General features: G+C 46.1%; 1 protein-coding gene across 3 annotated transcripts in view; it reads left to right on the top strand.

The window, feature by feature from the left end:
* The window catches only part of PITPNM2 (phosphatidylinositol transfer protein membrane associated 2), a gene marked incomplete at its 5' end in the record, with an annotated part of 71,815 nt that overhangs the window by 11,790 nt on the left and 43,101 nt on the right, over positions 1-16,924 (top strand). For all 3 annotated transcript variants that reach the window (XM_084271855.1, XM_084271857.1, XM_084271856.1), the window contains 3 exons: positions 5,010-5,224; positions 8,337-8,458; positions 10,361-10,594. In XM_084271855.1, coding sequence (XP_084127981.1) covers positions 5,010-5,224; positions 8,337-8,458; positions 10,361-10,594 — 571 coding nt within the window. The remainder of the gene's footprint in view (positions 1-5,009; positions 5,225-8,336; positions 8,459-10,360; positions 10,595-16,924) is intronic.

The following is a 16,924-nucleotide window of genomic DNA, read 5'->3' on the forward strand; positions in this document are numbered from 1 at the left end:
AAATAAGATTATAGCTATCATCTATTTTTAAAAGCTAGAACAATGCCTGGGTCTCCTGTTACCACCATGCACCCTACCCCATCTTTAGTGTTCCCTGCAGAACTGTCGCAGTGCTCAGGAGTAGTAAGTTATGATTAAAAAAACTGAGGAGAAGCTAAGGTGCTGAGCCATTGGCAGTGCTGCTGTAGGCTTCACAGGGATTCTCTGGATCTGCATAAGAGTCTGCGTACAGTCTGCGCTTTGTTCTGGGGTTGGCCCACAAGGAGAAGGATGCTGTTGGTTTCAGGTGTTATTCTGCTCAGTGTTCTGAGCAGTAGTGCGTTGGTTGGGTTGGATTTCTGGGGCTGGTAGTAAAGCACTACAAGGCAAGTTTAATTTCCACAGTCTGGCTTCTGTATATCTCCAGCTGAGACAATAAGACACATCTTAGCTCTTTTATCCAGCAGTGCACACCCTTGTCCTGTGAGTACTCAGTTCCTCCAGCTCTAGTGAGTCTCCTCAATTTTGGGGGGTTTCTGTTGCTGTCAACCATCGTTCCTCTACTGAGCCATACCCCACTAGAACAATACACAAGTCACAGTTAGTCCCCTGGCCCTACTCAGCTGTGCCAGATCAAGTTTGCCAGACTAAGGCTTTGTGTGATGTGCTGCGTGTTGTTAGCTGGTAGCGAGGTGCAGTTCTCGTTGGGAAAGGGGATGGGAGGTCTGATCAACCTGTCTTTGGTAGTGGAAGGCTTTGTTTACAGCTGCCTGTCTCCTGTTGTGAAGGGCAGATGATAAATGCAGTTAGGCTAGCCCAATGTTTAGATGACATTCATGGGAATTATTCATCTCTGATTGTTATGGTGAGGTCATGTGCTGTGTCCCATGCTATGCTGCTGTGCCAAGAGATTTATTTTCATAGAAGCCTTTAAGTAACTGGCATTCTTGCTAATCATGGTGCATCTGCTTCTCTGGGTTCCCTGTTATGAGTAATTTAATGCTATTACTTTAGCTAGAAGGGATCTGTGTCACCATCTGTCCTGGAAAGCTATTGATGGGGCTGTGCAGAACATGGAGTGTCATCACCAGAAGAGAGGGACTTCTAAAGGGATGACTGGATTTCCTGTTGTAATACAATATAAGACGGTTTACTGTGATTACAGCTTAGATAACTTGCATATAAAGACTCTTAACTACTCTTTGATTTTGCTGGGGACCATTCCTCAGATACCTAGGTAGAGGGAGGACAGCGTGGCCAGTCAGTAGCACGCAGCAATGACACAGGTAATGTGCTAAATAAAGCCTCACTTCTCGCAGGGGCATGGCTCTCAGGAGGCTGAAATCTTCCAGGCTGACCCTAAAATGCCTGCACATCTGCCACTCCCAGCAGACAGATACTCTTCGGAGAGGGCTCACCAGACACTTTTCAAGCCAAATGCTTTCCTAATCAATGGTTATTTTTTAATTGTTATTTACAGACTGCTTCCTTGTAACAAGCCCTCTCCGTGCCGTAGCTGAGTCACAATAGACATGAAAAGCAAATTGCTCTTCACTCCTGTAAGTGCTGTACTTCCACAGCACCACTTACCTGCAGAGCATCATCCTGGGCTCTTGAGTGCGCGTGGCCGATGGCTGTATTGTCTGAGCAAGTTACCTTCGTTTTGTCTCTGTGCCTAGTTAGCAGTTGTAGAGTTCACCTTCTAACCTGACTTGTTTGGTCCTTCCTGACCTCTGGGTGTCTTATTGCCTCCTTGGGAAGCTCTGGTAGGTATGAGAGTGTGTAGAGCTGGGAAGTGGCTTTATGTGGGCTTAAGGTGTGGAGCTTTTCCTTGATCGTGGGTTGATTATAAATTGGCCTGGCTGGAAAGTCCTGGCTCAAAAGATAGTTTGGAATACAAACTTGGGAGCTCTGATGGTTTTCATTGTGCAAGGGTGCAGCTCTTATTCATCTAAGAAAATGTTCTTGTCATATCTTATGTAGAAAAGTGACAAGCAGGAGGAATGTGTAGGGCCACAATTCACTTAAGGCTTGCAAAGTGGGTGACAGAGGCTGCAAGCTGGAATTGGTCATTGGGAATGGCTGAAGGAAGAAGCGTGCCCTGCCCTTGGAACAGGGTTTGCAGTCCTGCATGTGCAAAGGAGTGAATAAAATAGCCAGAAATTAGAAGCAGAAAGCAAACTGACTTCCACAGAGTCTCAGTTAACTTGGGGATTTTCCCTTCTTCCTTCCCTTGCCAAGTGTGGTTCACCCATCATATCTCCAGTGATCAGACAGCTCTGAGAAGTTGAGTGTGTGTGTTATCTGGTCATGTGGAAAAGCTGCTTATGGAAGTATTTGCTTAAAGCAAAATTTGGCCGGTCTTGCAGGTTCACTGAGGTTCTAGCTGTAGGATGGGAACCAGAGGACGGGTATGGTTGGACACAATGTTCTCAAAGATCTTTTCCAACCTAGTGATTTTGTGATTCTGTTGTCTTCATGAAGAGAGATTTTGGTCAAAACTGGTTAATTGAGGAAATGAAAATGGAGAATGTCAGTGTTAGCTGTATGTGTCTGGGCTGTGGCAACTGCTGGGCTTCAAACCAGAGAGGTTTGTACAGACTGAGAGTGTTTCATAGGTAATACTGATGAGGGCATGGATCAGAACAGTGCTGCTTGGGGACTCATAGGCAAGTGTTGGTCTCCTCTTCACCCCAGTTTGAATCTTCCTCTTGTGGATAAATCGTGGTTCAGGAGACATCAGAGCCTGGCTTGGCTTTGAATGCTAGCCCTTAGTCTTCTCAAATGCTTTGATTCATCTTCATCTGGAAATGCACCAGAAGAAAACAGGATTTTGGGTGACAAGCAAGGGTGACATGAAGGTGCTGCAGGGTGAGGGACATGGGGCTTTGGTAAAAGGAAACATGTAGTGCAGCAGAGCTCCCTGGCTGCTGCTGACCTGTTTGATAGGAGCTGAGATCAGAATCCGCAGCGTAAGATCTTGAACCCTCAAGCTTTATGGTCATGGAAGCAGCTGGTCCATTGCATAGCTCTCTGAAGAGCTTCAAGAGGTGGAGAGCTATTAGAGGAAGATGAGGCATAAGGCATCTCTCAGATGGAGCTCTGAAAGAAAGACTGTGAAATTACATTCTGAGAAAGAAAGCCCAGAGGGTGGTTTTACCCATTTTTGTATAACCATGGCTGTTAAAATAAATCTTCAGGTTTTTGGCTTTCTAATTCAATAGAAGCATCTGTAAATCAAGGGACACAGTTCTTCTGTGCAGGTCTGGCTTGGGACAGTCCTTGGAGGTGCTGATTCTGCTCAGCACTCTGTGTTTCTTTTGAAAATTAAAACTCCTAAATAAGTTTTGGTCCCACATGAGGCCTTGCAGGTTTGCCTTGGAATTGCTGGTAACTCTGCAACCTAGAACAGAGCCTTGAATCCATGTGATGTACGATTCAACGTGTGATAACTTGGCACGAAGCGAACCCGTATTTCCCCTGCTTACGATCTCCATGTGCTTCTGCCATATAATAAAACTCTACATCTCCATAATTTGTATCAACTGTTGAGAGCAGATGCTCTGCTATTATTCAGTCTGACACATTCGCTGTGCCTGCTGGGTTACTGCCTTTTCTGAGACCTTTGAATTAACCAGATTTTTGGGTCATCAAGATTATTTAACGTTATTGTCATAAATATTTGGATGGGACTCAGGCAATGCTTATATAAGAACTGAAAGACAGTAATTTGTTTGAAGAGGATGTGTGTTTTAATGAACTGCTGGCTGAATGGTAGATATAAACTGTTAAAAAAGTGTTTTTTCTTTCACAGGACTGTTGTGGTTTGTGGAGGGGGAGGGTGGAATTACTCTTTGGAATTGCTGGCTACAGCTGTTTAAATGTAAAATCCCTTGGGAGTTCTTTAAAAAGAAGGCTATTTACTTCTAAATAGCTGTGTTGGCTTCTCAGCCTGTCCTCAAAAGATGAGAAGCTGATCTCGTGCATCTTATTAATCATTTTCTGTTAAACCCTGTTATCCTTTAAATCGATTGCGTGCCAGAAATGAGAGGTGGTTATTGGGTTCTATTTCACAGTTGATTCTTGTATAAAATTCCATTATTTTTTTTTTTCCTTAACTTCCAAAGTACCATCCTCTCGGATGCAATCAATAAACTCAAAATACTAACAATATGAATCTGTTGTTTGGAAATGATGAAGGTTATAAATCATCCAATCTGCTGGAATGTGTTACAAATGAATAAATATTTGGTTTGCCTCTAGCTCTTCTTAGAAGCACTGAAATTAGTTATTTTTATTTAATTTTTTTTTTTAATTGAAGGAATTTTTGCCAGGTTTCTCAATAAGGGACAATACTACAAATAAGTCAAAATAATGGAGACTGCCAGGGGGTGCTGTGTGTGTTCTGGCAAACTTGGGTTGCTTCTTCTAAATATCTTAATTAACAGAGCATTTTCTCCAAGCTGTTCTTAGAGAGCTGCTGCCCTGCCAGACCACAAGCAACAAGCCCCCAAATCCCGTGGTTTTTAGGTTGTAAAATAGTCTTTAGCACCATGATGTTTCACCAGGTATGTGTATGGTTCTTCATGGCAGATTCTTGTGGTGTTCTGTCAGCACATTGGACAAACTCCCCTTCACTCTGTCATCTGCTGATCCGGTAGCACAAAAAGCTGTCACGGGGTTCACAGCTGGGGCCAAGGTTTAGTGTGGCTTCAGGAGGAGCCATGTGTAACCTGCTAGAGGAGCAGGAATGGATTTGTCTTCAGGTCTCCATTCAAACTGTCCCTTCGTGTCCAAATCTAGATTTTTACAGGATGCCTAATAAATCCATTCCTGTGATGGTGAGAGGAGTCTCTGAATCTTTCCTTTATGGTTTGCTGATTTTACTACCAGGGTGCTGCTGCAGTTCTGCTGTCTACATGAAGCGCTGCTCAAAAGGAGTCCTAGAAGCCACTCCCAGCGTTCACACGATTTGAAACTTTGATATGTGTGCTGGAAGGATTAACTGTGTGATGTGTTTTCCCTTTCAGAAAAAGAGCAGAGAGGAGACATGTGGGGAAGGCAGTGGAGTAGAGATCTTGGAGAACAGGCCATACATGGATGGACCAGGAGGCAACGGGCAGTATACTCGCAAAGTGTACCACATTGGTATGCACATACCCAGCTGGTTTCGGTCCATATTGCCCAAGGCAGCTCTGCGAGTTGAAGAGGAGTCATGGAATGCCTATCCTTACACAAGGACAAGGTAAAACTTATTGAGATGTCCAGAGGTCTTTCTCTACTGGCTGACTGAGGAGGTCCCAGTGTTTCATCCTGGCTGACCGGAGAGGTCCCAGGTGACTGGAGGTTAACAAATGTGACACCCATCTACAAGAAGGGATCTGGGGAACTATGCCCATCCTACAAGTTGGATCTGGGGAACTACAAGCCTGTTAATCTGACCTCAATGTTTTGGAAGCCTATGGAGTAGATTGTCTTGAGTGCCATCCCATGGTGTATACAGGACAACCAGGTGATCCAGCCCAGTCAGCCTGGGTTTATGAAAATCAGGTCCTGCTTGACTGACCTGATGACAAGGTGACCTGCTTAGTGGCTGAAGGGAAAGGCTGTGCATGTTTTCTACCTGGACTTCAGTAAAGCCGTTGACACACCATTTCCCACAACATGAAGCTGGCTTCTCACAGCTTGGGACAGGTGTACTCTTTGCTGGGTAAAAAAATGGATGGGTGGACAGGCCCAAAGAGTTATGGTGAATTGAATTAAATCCAGCTGGTGGCTGGTCACAACTGGTGTTCCCCAGGCCTCAGTACTGGAGCCAGTTCTGTTTAATGTGTTTATCAGTGATGTGGATGAGGGGATTGAGTGCACTGTGAGTGAGTTTGAAGACAGCACAAAGTTGGGAGGGACTGTTGATCTGCCAGGGGTAGGAAGGCTCTACAGAGGGATCTGGGTAGGCTGGATCAATGGGCTGAGGCCAGTTGTCTGAGGTTCAACAAGGATCAGTGCTGGGTGCAGCACTTGGGTCACAACCACTCCAGTCAGCTCTACAGGCATGGGGAAGAGTGGATGGAAAGCTGCCTGACAGAAAAGGGCCTGGGGATACTGCTTGATGACTGGCTTAGTATGAGCTGGCAGTATGCCCAGGTGGCCGAGAAGGCAATAGCATCCTGGGTTGTATCAGGAGTAGTGTGGCCAGCAGGGACCAGGGCAGTGATGGTCGCCCTGTACTCAGCACTGGTGAGGCTGCACCTTGAATACTGGGTTCAGATTTGGGACCCTGTCTGCAAGAAGGACGTTGAGGTTGCTGGAGCTTGCCCAAAGAAGGGCAGTGAAGTGGTGAAGGGACTGAAGCACAAGTCTGATGAGAAGCAGACAAGGGAACTGGGGTTGTTTAGCCTGGAGAAGAGGAGGCTGAGGGGAGACCTCATTGTCTTCTACAGCTGCCTGAAAGGAGGGTGCAGCCAGGTGAGTGGGGTGCTGGTCATTTCTCTCAGGTAACAAGCAATAGGACAAGAGGAAATGGCCTCCAGTTGTACTGAGGAAGGTTTAGATTGGATATTAGGAAAAATTTCTTCACTAAAAGGGTTGTCAATCACTGGAACAGGCTGCCCAGGGAAGTGGTTGAGTCACCATCCCTGGAGGTATTTAAAAGACGTGTAGACGTGGTGCTTAGGGACATGGTTTAGTGGGACTTGGCAGCACGAGGGTAATGCCTCATCCCGACGATCTTAGAAGTCTTTTCCAACCTAAACAATTCAGTGATTCTACTTTAGAGAGAAGGTTTGATGTCACTGTGTGGCAGTGGCATCTCTTCCATCTCCAGTAATATCCTTTAGAGAAACTGGGGTCAAGTCCTAAAACTCTTACAGTGCTTAATCTCAGGAGTGTGTGTGTTGCCTGAGCTGGCTGCCTGGGGACTTGAGAATTTGTGGCCAGTTGGTCTCAAACACGAACAGTTTTGCCCATCGAAGCGTGGGAAATCTTCAATGTTTCTCATTTAGCCTTGTATCCTGCACTGCATGTTCTACTTAGCAGTGCAGATATCTGCTAGCTCAGTGGAGTTATAAATGTACATGGTGGTAGGACAGTTGTCATCTTGAACATTGTCAAGTAAGACAGGATGAATTTGTTCTAGGGGGAGAAATGTGGGGAGAGGAATCTTAAGTAAATCAATAACTCCGGTGCTGCTTTTCTGGGAACTGTCTTACTGTCATTTAACTGAAAAATAACAAACCTACATCCTATGGTTTTCACCCTGTGAAGGGAAGAGAGCCAGAGGCTCTGCAGAGTCCTCTGGGACCTTCTCATTTCAGCTGATTTTGTCCAAGAGGACTTGAGATACCCTGGAATAAATAGTCTTTGTGCCAGTTACTCTGGTTTAAAGTATTCTGAGCATTTACCCTTTTCCAGGTTTATGTGTCTGGTATGTCTTTCATAATAAAAAGGCTTTAATGGAGATTTTGATTTTTATCAGAAAGTCTTGAAAAGTTCCATAATACTGTTCTTGCTGTTCCCTGTGAGAAACATCAGGCAGGGGAGAGGTGGGGACTCAGTGTCTGCGTACAGGCAGCTGCTCACGACTAAATATAATGGAGCTGTCTGACTTTGAAGTGATTAAAGTCCACTTCCAGTCTGGTTTTATCTCTTCTCTTGAAATGCCCATGAGTCAATCGGTTGGCCAGGAAACCTGGCGCTGCACAAAACCAGTCCATATTTTATTCTGCCATAGGTCCTGGCCAAGAGCTCAGCTTTTCTCCTGGTAGAGGTGCATTTCCAGGGTGTCCTTGTGTTAGTATCTCTGCTGTAACATAACTTGTCAGCATAGCAGACAGAAAAGTTATCTCCTTGCTGAAAACTGCTTCTTCAAAACCAGTCTGTCCTGATGATAGTGTTCTGGAGGAGACGCTGTCAAATGAAGTTGCATTTTTTTGTCAGCCCCTCTGCAATGTGAGATGACTTGGTGGTCTCCTCGAGCTTCCTGCTGGCTTGATACCAGCTGGGAAGTTGTCTCTTGGTTGGTGTGGGGTCCAGTAACTGTGTGGGGGCACACTGGTATCTGCTCCCCTGTAATCCATGTACCTCTTCCTGGGGAGCACAGCCCTTTGCTGGGGGCTTGGGGATTTGCTAAACCAGAGTTATCCCAGTGAAGCCACATGTCCAAGGTGAGCTCCTGTCTTAAGAAGTTATGAAAGAAAATCTCTTCAATCTGTACAGCTGGTATTTTAAGTATCTCTGAAACAAAACGTGAGTAAAGGCTGGTGTGGATTTGAGGCTGATTTTGTACATCCTGGGAAAGCATTTTCTCCCCTTGTCAAGTGGAGTGGGATTTACTCTGAGCTGCATTGTTCTCGTTTCAGGTACACGTGTCCTTTTGTGGAGAAGTTCTCTATTGATATTGAGACCTACTACAAAACTGATCCAGGAGAGCATGTCAATGTGTTCAACCTTTCTCCTGCAGAAAAAAGACAAACCATTCTAGGTGAACTACTTTTTTTTTTCCCCTTTATTGTGCTTTTTTTTGTGCTTGGTGTGACCCATCTGGCTGTGTGTGTCTGTCTGTTCCCCCCTCCCTGCACGCACACCTGCACTGCTGCTGGTGTCAGGCTGCTGGGTAGGGTTACACCAAGTGCAGTGAGGACACCTGAGTTCTGTTCTAGGCTTGATGTAAATCTCATGGAAATAATTTGAGTCCCCTGTCTGTAAACTGAAACTGATGCTCTCCTGTCTTCTTCCAGCTCCTGAGAGGAGTAGCACATCTAAGGATTTGGGGGTTAATAAGTAGGAAAAAGCATAGAAGAGGACAATATTATTGTCTGATTATGTGTCTCCTTTGTGTATAAGAAAGTGATTCCTATCTGCGCTTCCGAAACATGAGGATGTATTTCATTTTTGCTTCCTCTCCTCTTAGTTTTGCCCTCATGCAGGCAAATACTTCAGCTTTGCCACTGTCTTTGGAAGATCAGATTAACGAGCCTTACATAGGTGAGGATTTAAGGAGAAACGGCTAAAGGGAACTCCTTATAAAAAGGCAGAGGATGGCAAGTGTCACAGCAGCCCCTCTGTCCTGCTGTCCATTGTGGCCTTTGCCTATGGCATTTGCTGGTGACCTAACTGCATGGCCGGGGTGCTGGCAGTTACAGCCACACAGGACTGAAGCGTCACTTGCTCAGAAGCTGCTGAGGCTGGAGAAGTGTGGAGCTGGAGCTGGCTTCTGGCAGTCCCAGGCTGTGCTGTCCGCAGGAGAGCTCTGGGGAAGGACATCTAGTGGCTGCTGTGTCTCCATAAGGACATGGCAGTGACCCCCCACAATGGGAATCGACACTTACTTGATTTAAATGTCTTTGTTTTGAACTCCACTGCCCTCATTCTTAAGCCTGTCTGATGGGATTTTCCTACCGAACAAACAGGCGTGAGCTGTGCTGCTTCACTGGGAGGTGTCAGTCTCCCTTCGGTCCTGCCCGTCAGTTCAGACTTCAGATGCTGCTGCTGAGGTCTGGGGTGTGGTGGTTGCAGATCTTTAAAATACACTTGTTCACTCCCATCCCATTGCAGTTTCCACTTCTCAGTTGTTGAAGTGTTAATTAAAACAATTTGAACTTAAACTTCTCTGCCTTCTAAGTCTGGTGTAACAATGGCCATATGAGGAGCTACCAGTAACCTCACTTGATGGACTGTAAAGATAAGCCCTTGGGTGGGTAGTGGCTTTTCCCTAACCCTGCTGAGGAAGGGCAGGTGTGTTTAACAGTGGGCACAAACTTAAATATAGGAAGTTCCACCTAAACATGAGGAGGAACTTCTTTACTGTGAGGGTGGCAGAGGCTGCCCAGAGAGGCTGTGGACTCTTCATCTCTGGAGATACTCAAAACCTGCCTGGATGGTGTCCTGTGCAGCCTGCTCAAGGGGATCCTGCCCTGTCAGGGGGGTTGGACTAGACCTCCAGAGGTCCTTTCCAACCCCGATCATTCTGTGATAGCCAAAGCAAGCATATATGTGATAGCTGACCTGTCTCAGGTGAATCAGCACTGTAGGACTCTGAGTGATACCAGAAAAGCCAAAAAAATGGAACGTGCAAAAAGTCTTTCCAGCTCCAAAAAGCTGGAACGTGCAGATCTGCCAGTGTGCTGTGGATCCACAGTCGCTGTGGGCAAAAACATCTCTATGGACCAAAGCCTCCCTTGGCTGGAACTGTGAGTACTGACTAGTTCCTCTGGCAGAGCTGATTGCTGCTCAGAACCAATATATAAACAATTCCACTATCAGTTGTTTAAGTAAAAAGCAACTCAGTGGCTGTAAAGCTTCTGGAACTTACTAACCCAGAAATAACTCCTGAAAAATTGTATTTTCTTCTGGATAAATGTCTGTTTCTTTTCTCTTTCTGTAGATCCCATTGATATCGTTAAAGATCCTATCCCTCCACATGAATACAAGGCTGAGGAGGACCCAAAGCTGTATAAATCACTGAAGACTAAAAGAGGCCCCCTCTCAGAAGACTGGATTCAAGAGTACAAGAACAACCCTGGGAAATACCCCATCATGTGTGCATATAAACTGTGTAAAGTCGAGTTCCGATACTGGGGGATGCAGTCGAAAATTGAGCGGTTTATCCACGATGTCGGTGAGCATTTCTAGTCTTGCAAAGTTTGCTGACAACTCCTTAATGTTGTTTCTGAATTAACACAAAAAGGTGAGGTCTGCAGGATGTATTGTATCCCAGGATATGTCTGTAAAGTGATTCTCAGATCTGTGAACTGTCTTGCAGAGCTGCGGGTCAGAAAAGACATTATCCTGTCATTTATAGTCATGGTGTGTATGAATCCAAACAGCATGTAGCCTCTGAGATGGTCCTGTGGAGGCAGGGTCTTGCATTCTCTTGTCTGTTAAACTCTGCCAGATCATTTTCAAAATCTCACACTTTTCTTTATTGTGAACAAAATCCTGCTTGGAGAAATAAGCTTCGCTTCTCAGTCTTGAGTGTTTCCAGAGACACACTCCCTGGAGCATCCCTGGTTCCTGCCTGCTTTGTGGCAGCACTGGTGGGTCTCTGTGGCCAAACATCTCTGTCCCCCACGCTGTGGTGTTCAGGGCTCCCCACCACTCTGTGCTATAACCCACCACAGATCATTGACAGCTTTCAGTTGTGACTAAATGTGCTGCTTTGATTGATGAATCATTCTTAGGTCAGTGCTTTTAAGGAGGTATCGTTTGTGTCCCAGAAGTAACTAAGTGGACACAGTCCAGGAGGTAGCAGCGTTGGCAGTAATTTGTTCTTTGCAGAAATCTATAACACAACTGATAGACTTTCTGAGCCTTGCCACAGGAGACAGGATCTGCAGCCGGGTGGAAAACTTAAAGAATGTTTTCAGGAAGTGTTCCCATCTCAGGAAAAAAAAAAAAAATGTAGAGCTATGGCCACCCTCAGGCAAAGAAAAGGTCGAAGAGAGGCTGTGTAAAGGATGCTGCCTGCTTTCTGTACACAGTACGTCCTCCTCCAGGACCTCAGCAGCTGCCCTTTATGCAAAGCTGCTCTGAGATGCCCGATGTCAGTGTAAGTGATTGTATAGTTCTCTTTGGTCATACCATGCTGCTGAAAGCTACTGTGGAAAACACTGATAGAGCAGTGGAGAAGTGTGTACTGCTCTCTGAGTAGTCACAAGTTACTTTCCTAAAGCTCCTTTGGTTTTACTTTCCCCCAGATGGAAGTTTTTACCTGTTACAAACTGCAATACAAGTGGCTCTCTGCAGTGAGCTCCCTTGGCGTTTCGGTGACATGGGTTAATTTAGTGTATACTGCAAAACACGGCGGCAGAATAACAACTCCATTGTATCTGTTAAATGGAAAAGAAGCATGTGACTCTTCCAGTTGTTCAGAGGTGTTTGGCATAGATTAAACTGTGGTCCCTTAGAAATGTTTCTTTTGTGTTTCATGAAAGATTGCCTGCCATTTTCCTCTTGATTGAGGCTTTGCGGAGAGCCGAGCCAGCTCATTGTCTGCCTTTCAAAAGCCTTTCCACTCTGTTATAATGATGGCAAATACTGTTTTTCAAAGTGGTTGAGATGCATAAAATCAGAGATGTCTTTAAGGTAAGACAAAGTGGAGCGAGTGAAAAGCGAAAGCTTTGGGTACCTACAGAAACCATGTAGCTTTCCCCTGCGGTGGGATAGCCACGGCGGGGCCATTAGTGAGTGGGAAGAGTGTCAGAGCAAATGTACCAAAGATAGCACAGGATGAGGATGTTCAGATTGGAAAGATGTGGGCTACAACATGACTGAGCAGGCTTATATGCTGATCCCAGTTTTGGGGTTTCAACTGATGACCCAAAGCACATAGAGACCTTTCTTTGAGTGTTGTGCAAGCAGTGGACCACACTGCTCAGGTGCCAGAGCTCCTCTTGTGGCCCAGCCCATCCTTGGTGTTTTTCTTCTGGTTCCTCTCTTCCTAGCTCCTGTGGATTTCTTAGGGAATTAGTGCTCTCTGCACAGGGTCACCAAGCCAGCAAGAAACTGAGGCAGAAACCCAAGAGCAGAATTCAAACTGCCCAAGGGGGGACACAGTTCTTGAGTGGTGCAAACTAAAATTAGGGAATGACTTGAAAGATGAACACGTCTGGGTGAGGCGACTGCTGGATTGTGATATGTAGAAAGGCTGCTGAGCACAGAGGGAGTAACTCTGGGAGATGGTGTTGAAATGTTCTCAGTCTTACTGAGTGCAACAGCCATTTTTTCTGATGACTAATTGGACAGTTACTCAGTGCTTTGACAGCCTGAGACACAGACTAAAATTGTGGGCTATTAGTCTACTTGGCTGTAATATTTGTATGCTTTTTTTACTCTCTTTCCCATAGAATTTAAGTTTAATTGGACTGGCACTGCATAATGTTCTGCTCCCACTTGCTTCCTAATGGTGCACGTGGGCTATGATTCTTTTGCTGTTAAACAAGAGCGCTGCCTGTGTATGGGTTATTGATTATATACCACGGCATAGCGTGTTCCCATCCCAGGAGCTGGAGCTCTAAGCTACTGTGTCTTAAGCTAAATGTGCCCAAATTGTTGCATGGTGATAAAGCTGGGAGCTGTTTTAGGAAGCTCTTTTGCAGAACTTGTGCTTCACTTCAACCCTCAGACAAGAAGATGGGGCAGAAAGGTGCTGCCCGTTGGGGCCCGTGGGTAGAATCTTCTCAAAGGGAGGCAGGTTGCAGGTAGCTTGATGTGGATGTGACCATAGGCTGTTCTTCAGAAATGGTCTGAGCCAAGGGATGAAGGGAAGGTGGGGAAGCAGGTGGGTGTAACTGCAGGTTACCTGAGATCGGATGCGTTCAGACAACCAGAACTGAACCGAAGAGGTTGTGGGATGGGTTGTGACTATCGAGGAGATTACGTTGCATGAGGAAAATCAGACATGCTTCATCTGCTGCTGGGAAATTGTGAGTGCATCATAAAGGGGTGTGGGATGGTGCTGCTGGGTCTGCAGTCAGTGGGTATTTGAGCAGACGATTTATATGGATAGTTGAGGGGGTTGGGGTTGGATTTTAGCCTGGAGAAGAGGAGGCTGAGGGGAGACCTTATCACCACTTACAACTACCTGAAGGGAGGTTGTAGAGAGGTGGGCGATGGTCTCTTCAGCCAGGTGACAGGAGATGGGACAAGGGGAAATGGCCTCAAGCTGCACCAGGGCAGGGTCAGAGCAGATGTTAGAAAAAAAAATTTCTGCTGAAAGAGTTGTTTGGGCCTGGAACAGGCTGCCCAGGGAGGGGGCTGAGGCACCATCCCTGGATGTGTTTAAAAAAAGGGTAGATGAGGTACTTAGGGATACAGTTTAGCATAGGATGGGAACAGTTGGACTTGATGATCTTAAAGGTCTTTTCCAAGCTTGTGATTCTGTGATTTGGTGGTGGGTGTTTTGGTTTGTTTTGTTTCTTTCACTGAGTTTTTGTTTCAGTTAGTATTTTTACTTGGATTTGGAAAATAAACCCAGAACTATAAACAAAAGCTTTTAAGAGTCAGCTGGAGAGTATTCTCTGTCCTGGCTTCTCATGATCATTTACATTTCCTTTTGTGAGATTAAGTTCAGCACCACAATCTGCAGGCAAACCCTTTATCAGCACCTCATGGGTTCAACCTGTCTCTGCAGCAGAGCTGTTGAGGTGGTGAGTTGAAAGGCGAGTTAAATGTTTGCAGCCTGCTAGACTCTTCACAGATGATCCTTCTGCACAGCACGGTGGGGGATGTTACACTTAAATCAACACAACAGCAACGGGTACTTCTGAACTCGGTTTGTGTGTGTACATTTCTGCCTGTGGTTTCCTTGGGGTTTTTTTTAAACACCAGAGACACCTCTTTGAGACAGTCGCCTACCCTGCAGCTCTTCCATACCCTGCCTTGGTTTGCTTTGTGGGCGAGAAGGAAGCGCGCGCCCCACAGCAGATGGGGCATATGGGGGATGGAGGAGCGTTGCGTTGCCCAGAGCCTCACCTCAGCTGGGCATGTTGGGGTTGGACTCAGTGATCTCTTGAGGTGCCTTGCAGCCCCTATGATTGTGTGATCTGTTCTGACCGGGAGTAAGGTGACCAGGGGGATGCTGCACCCAACCTGTCCTCCCCGTCCATCTCCCATTACCCAGGGGGCAACGTCCACAGGCTTGCAAGGAAAACTGCTGGCCATGAACCATGGCTTGAAAGCACAGAGCGTGGGTCTGACCACGAGACATGGACTTCTGGGGCTGAGCAGGAGAGGTCTGCACCTCCTGTCCTGCCAGAGAGAAAAAAACAGTGAACAGGGCCACAGATGCCCACAGCACTTCCCATGGGCATCTCTCATCTCTTAAGAGAATTTCTCTCAGTTGCACTCAGTTTCCTGGGTCTGATCTAGCCCCTCCTTTTCACTTGTTGTATAAAAGGCTTGAGGTTTTTCTCTAACACTTTTGAGAGAAGCACATCAAGGATTGTTTTTGGTATTTTCTTCCATAGCATGGGGAGGGAAGCAGTGTCCAGACAGGTGAGGTCAGTCATTTATAGCTGGATCTTGAATCCATATAGCTGTGTTGGGGCATGTGGTGTGTTCCTCAGGGTCTCTGCTGCCTACTGGAAGGCTTCAGCACTGCAGGCTGAAGATTAATTCAGTGATATACTCACTGCTGTGCGCCAAGGGACTGCTTAAGTTTTCCATCCCTAGCAGTAAAGATATTTTCTGCAAGCCATAACTTTTATTTTTCAGTTTCTTTGGTACCTGGGCAGCCTCTCTCTCTTCCAGGCTTTGTCCCTGTGCTTGAGAAGAGCAGTGCCGCATTGCTGACACGTTCCAGGCTAGGAAGATAACCTTGTGTTTTTGACTTCATAACTAATCTGGAGTGGTAGAGACACAAGAGGCATGAGGCCCTGTAATGCCATCCCATTGTCTGAAGAACAAGGCTTTGAGGAAGGGGTGATTTGGGATGTCTCATCAAAGCGATGCGAGCGCACGGGGAGGTCTCTGGGTTGGAAGGAAGCAATACAGGCGGGTTTTGTGATCTAAGAGATGAAGTGAAAGCAGGCAAAGGGGAATTTGAGGAGATAGGGGTTTTTTTACCTCCAAGGGGTTTTCTTGTTCCCCATGATGGTAGTACATTAAAACGAAGGGATGTGGTTAGTGGCATCTGAGCAGTCAGTGGTCTCTGTGCCTTTATATGGGATTTCAGAGGATTTGCTCCATCAAGGCTGGATCCAGGAGCCTGAGCAGAGGCTGCCGAGCCCTGCAACAGAGGAAGCCTTGGGATGAGAGCAAGGGGGCCATTCACTTCTGTGTCTGGTCACAGTGTGCTTTGAAGGTATTTCAAGCAAGGTAGAAGTGAACATTGTGGATGTGGAAGTTGAAGGATGGTTGTGTTGTTGGACTGAATTACAGCAAGGGAAATGTTTTCTTGACTCTCAGCAGGCACATGGTGGGAGTTTCATCTCTTTGGTTTATGCTCTGCAGATTGTCAATCATAACCAGAGGTGATGAGGCTTAAATCGTTCTCCTCCAGTTCTGCAGAAAGTCATCTGGTGGGGGAAATAACTGAACCTCAACTAAGATTGAACAGAATTAGGTTGCTGAAGCCCATTGTTCAGCCCCCCAGAAGGTCACGGTCTGCTGGCTCAAACTTGCCTCTTCTCCATGGACTTCCCCTCTGAAAGTCAGGCAGAGAAATGCATAAAATATTGATAGGTGTAATCTTCCTGTGCAAATGAAGTTCAGGTTGAGCTGGTCCATCGCATTAGCTGCTGATCACAATGCTTATTCCTTCCCCATAGGTTGCCTTGTGATGGCTGGTAGCATTACGAACTAACCGAAGCGCAGAGCAGAAAACAAAGTGCTCAGGCTTGGAAGAAAATAACTACATAAAAATTGGCTTTTTGTGTGATTTGGGGAAAAACAAAAGAAGAAAAATGTGATTGTTGGAAACAGAAGGGATGTTTAGGCTGAAGAAGGGCCATCTTTACTCTTGGTGATGCTTAGAAAGCTCAGTCTGTAGCTCCCAAAGCCTCAACTATTTTAACATGGCCTGTTGCTGGCTCTCTGTCTCACATGAGCAGTGGTGGTGCTGTGGCCTGTGGTCTTTGGCCCTGGTCTTCAATGGAGTGAGAAGCTGGCTGCTCTGCCTGCCAGCTTTCGGCACAGTATGTTTCTGCGCCAGGCTTAGCAACGGGGGCTTGTGGATCTGTAATCCCACTGCAGCTTTTGGCATGTCCTTCAGCCCATCTCTGCCTCGGTTTCCCAGTAATTAAAGGGGGGACAATATTAATTGAACTTTTTAATTATGTTTTCCCCCAGAAGGGCTCCTGAGGATTGATTTTGTCGGTATTTATAGAAGCTTTTAAAAGCACTGTTACTTCTCTGTGGTCCCATCAGCAATAAATAGCTGTTTGGAGCTTTGACCTGTCGTGAGCTTTTAAGCCGTAACATTGGTTGAAAACCCTGAGTGACTCTAGTG

Source organism: Gallinula chloropus, assembly GCF_964237585.1.
Source record: "Gallinula chloropus genome assembly, chromosome: 17".
Lineage (NCBI taxonomy): Eukaryota > Metazoa > Chordata > Aves > Gruiformes > Rallidae > Gallinula > Gallinula chloropus.